The following is a 1,904-nucleotide window of genomic DNA, read 5'->3' as shown; positions in this document are numbered from 1 at the left end:
ATCCTGGGCACAGCAGGATGGTGGGGGATGCCCTGCTGGGGGGAGGCATATCAGGATGGTGAGGGGATGCCCTGATGGATCGGGGGCACAGCAGGATGGTGAGGGATGCTCTGATGGGTGGGGGGCACAGCAGGATGGTGGGGGATGCCCTACTTTGAGAGACCCGACCTGACTGACCCGTTCTGCTCTTGGGCAAATGGTGGTTGCAGATCGATGATGGCGAGTCTGAGGAGGAACAAGAGTCTGTAGAGTCTGGGGAGGAGGAGGAGGATGGAGACGAGTCTGACTTGGTAAGCTGGGCTGCTTAATGTGTCTTTCAGCCTGTGGCCTGTTGATAATAATTTCCCCTTTGCACTGCTGCCAGAAAGAGAGAGAGCAAAGAGGTGCAGTTTCACGGCTCCTTGACAAAACTCACTCTCTGAAACCACCCACACACACAGTATTGTTTTCCACAAGGTGCTTAACCCTGATCTGTGGTACATTTAATTGCCTTCTGATGCTAACTAATGAGCTTTTGTTGTTTTCAACAAAGTGTTGACTGCTTTTAATCATTTGAATGTTGGTGGAAGCATTTAAGGCATTTAAGGGTGCTTGAATTCTTCAGATGCACAGTCGGCAAGTGGTAGGAGCCAGCAATGCTTCCTTACCAACCTGAAGCTCTGCAGGGCTTTTTGGAGCTCAGGTGGAGTTGTTCCCAAAGCCATTGGCCCAGCCCACAGCCTAAATTCACACTGATCTGACATCCACCTCACTCCAGATGAGCAGCTCTTACCAGGGAGACTTACAAATAGCACACAGACAGATAGACAGACAGATGCTCTCCCTGGGAGGTTGCTTGTGTAACACGAGGTCAAGACCTTCAGCTGCTGCTGGGGATTTCTGTTTTTTTTTTAGATAGCTGGTGAAGAGAACCTGATGATTTTTCTATTTGAATTGCTGTTCATTGTTTGTCTCTGTCCCTCACCCCCCTCCTTTACTTAAGAACTTTGCTCCCTCTCCACAGCCTCTCAAGTTGAGGAGCCAGCATTTAAGGCACCCCAACTCTTCACTCACCTTGAGAAAATTCTTGGCTTCATTTTCTTGATGTTTTGAGCTGAAGGTAGAACCATAATTACAAAATACACCAAATGAATTGTGGAAGCTCTTTAGGGTCTTGTTCCTCGTGCTCTGACACTCCAGGAGCCAGAGAGGAGCGAGGAGCAGGGGCTGTGCAGCTGCCCCTTTCTCTGGGTAGCTGAGGCCAGTCTGTAGCTTTAGCCCAAACCAAGGGTTGAGTTTGTGCTCAGTCCAACCTCCCAGGTCATATCTCCCATCCTGGTTGGTGGTTTGTGCTCTGGTGAGTCAGTCAGTTCCCCAGGCAGGGACTGGCTCAAGCACAAACCTCTCCCCCACAAGCTGTGTGATGCAATTGGGGTAAAGCCACGTGGTGAGCCCTCACTTGGGGCGGTTATGGGGCAGCATTTCTCTTCCCTCACTGTGGGAACAGCCCGTGGTGCAGCTGCCTATGGAGGTAGGGCCTGATCCAGCTGCTGTTAGTGGTAGCAGGGGGTTTTTCCTAGGCTTTGATGGGAGCTGGATAAGCATCAGGAGCAGAGAATTTCAGTTTGAACATGAATTGTGTGATGGATGCCTTGAAGGCTGCCTGACAGGGTCGTGGTGCCTCATTCCCCATTCTGATGTTGACTTTGAAACCCCGCCTCAGACAACTGTATTTTTTTAAGGCAAAACCCAAACTCTGTTTAGATTCATAACTGTGGCTGAGTATTTGCTGCATGATTAGTCTGTGCCTCCCTGTGCCTGGCTCAGGGAGGGGGATGGTCTGTAGAGCTCAGTTCCCCTGGGTCCCTCCCAGCCCTGCCAGGCTCTTCAGGTGCAAGGCAGGTTCCTTGTTGCCATTTTCTAAC

At 50.7% G+C, this 1,904-nt stretch overlaps 1 protein-coding gene across 10 annotated transcripts in view; it reads left to right on the top strand.

Annotated features, from left to right (window-relative positions):
* Positions 1-1,904, top strand: part of LOC103759660 (histone-lysine N-methyltransferase EHMT1) — a 110,627-nt gene that overhangs the window by 80,981 nt on the left and 27,742 nt on the right. For all 10 annotated transcript variants that reach the window (XM_029960499.1, XM_029960498.1, XM_029960496.1 and 7 more), the window contains one exon: positions 210-290. In XM_029960499.1, the coding sequence (XP_029816359.1) occupies positions 210-290 (81 nt within the window). The remainder of the gene's footprint in view (positions 1-209; positions 291-1,904) is intronic.

This window comes from Manacus vitellinus, unplaced genomic scaffold (genome assembly GCF_001715985.3).
Source record: "Manacus vitellinus isolate BGI_N305 unplaced genomic scaffold, ASM171598v3 scaffold_27_pilon, whole genome shotgun sequence".
NCBI classification, from domain to species: domain Eukaryota; kingdom Metazoa; phylum Chordata; class Aves; order Passeriformes; family Pipridae; genus Manacus; species Manacus vitellinus.
This window is presented reverse-complemented; position numbering and strand designations above follow the sequence as displayed.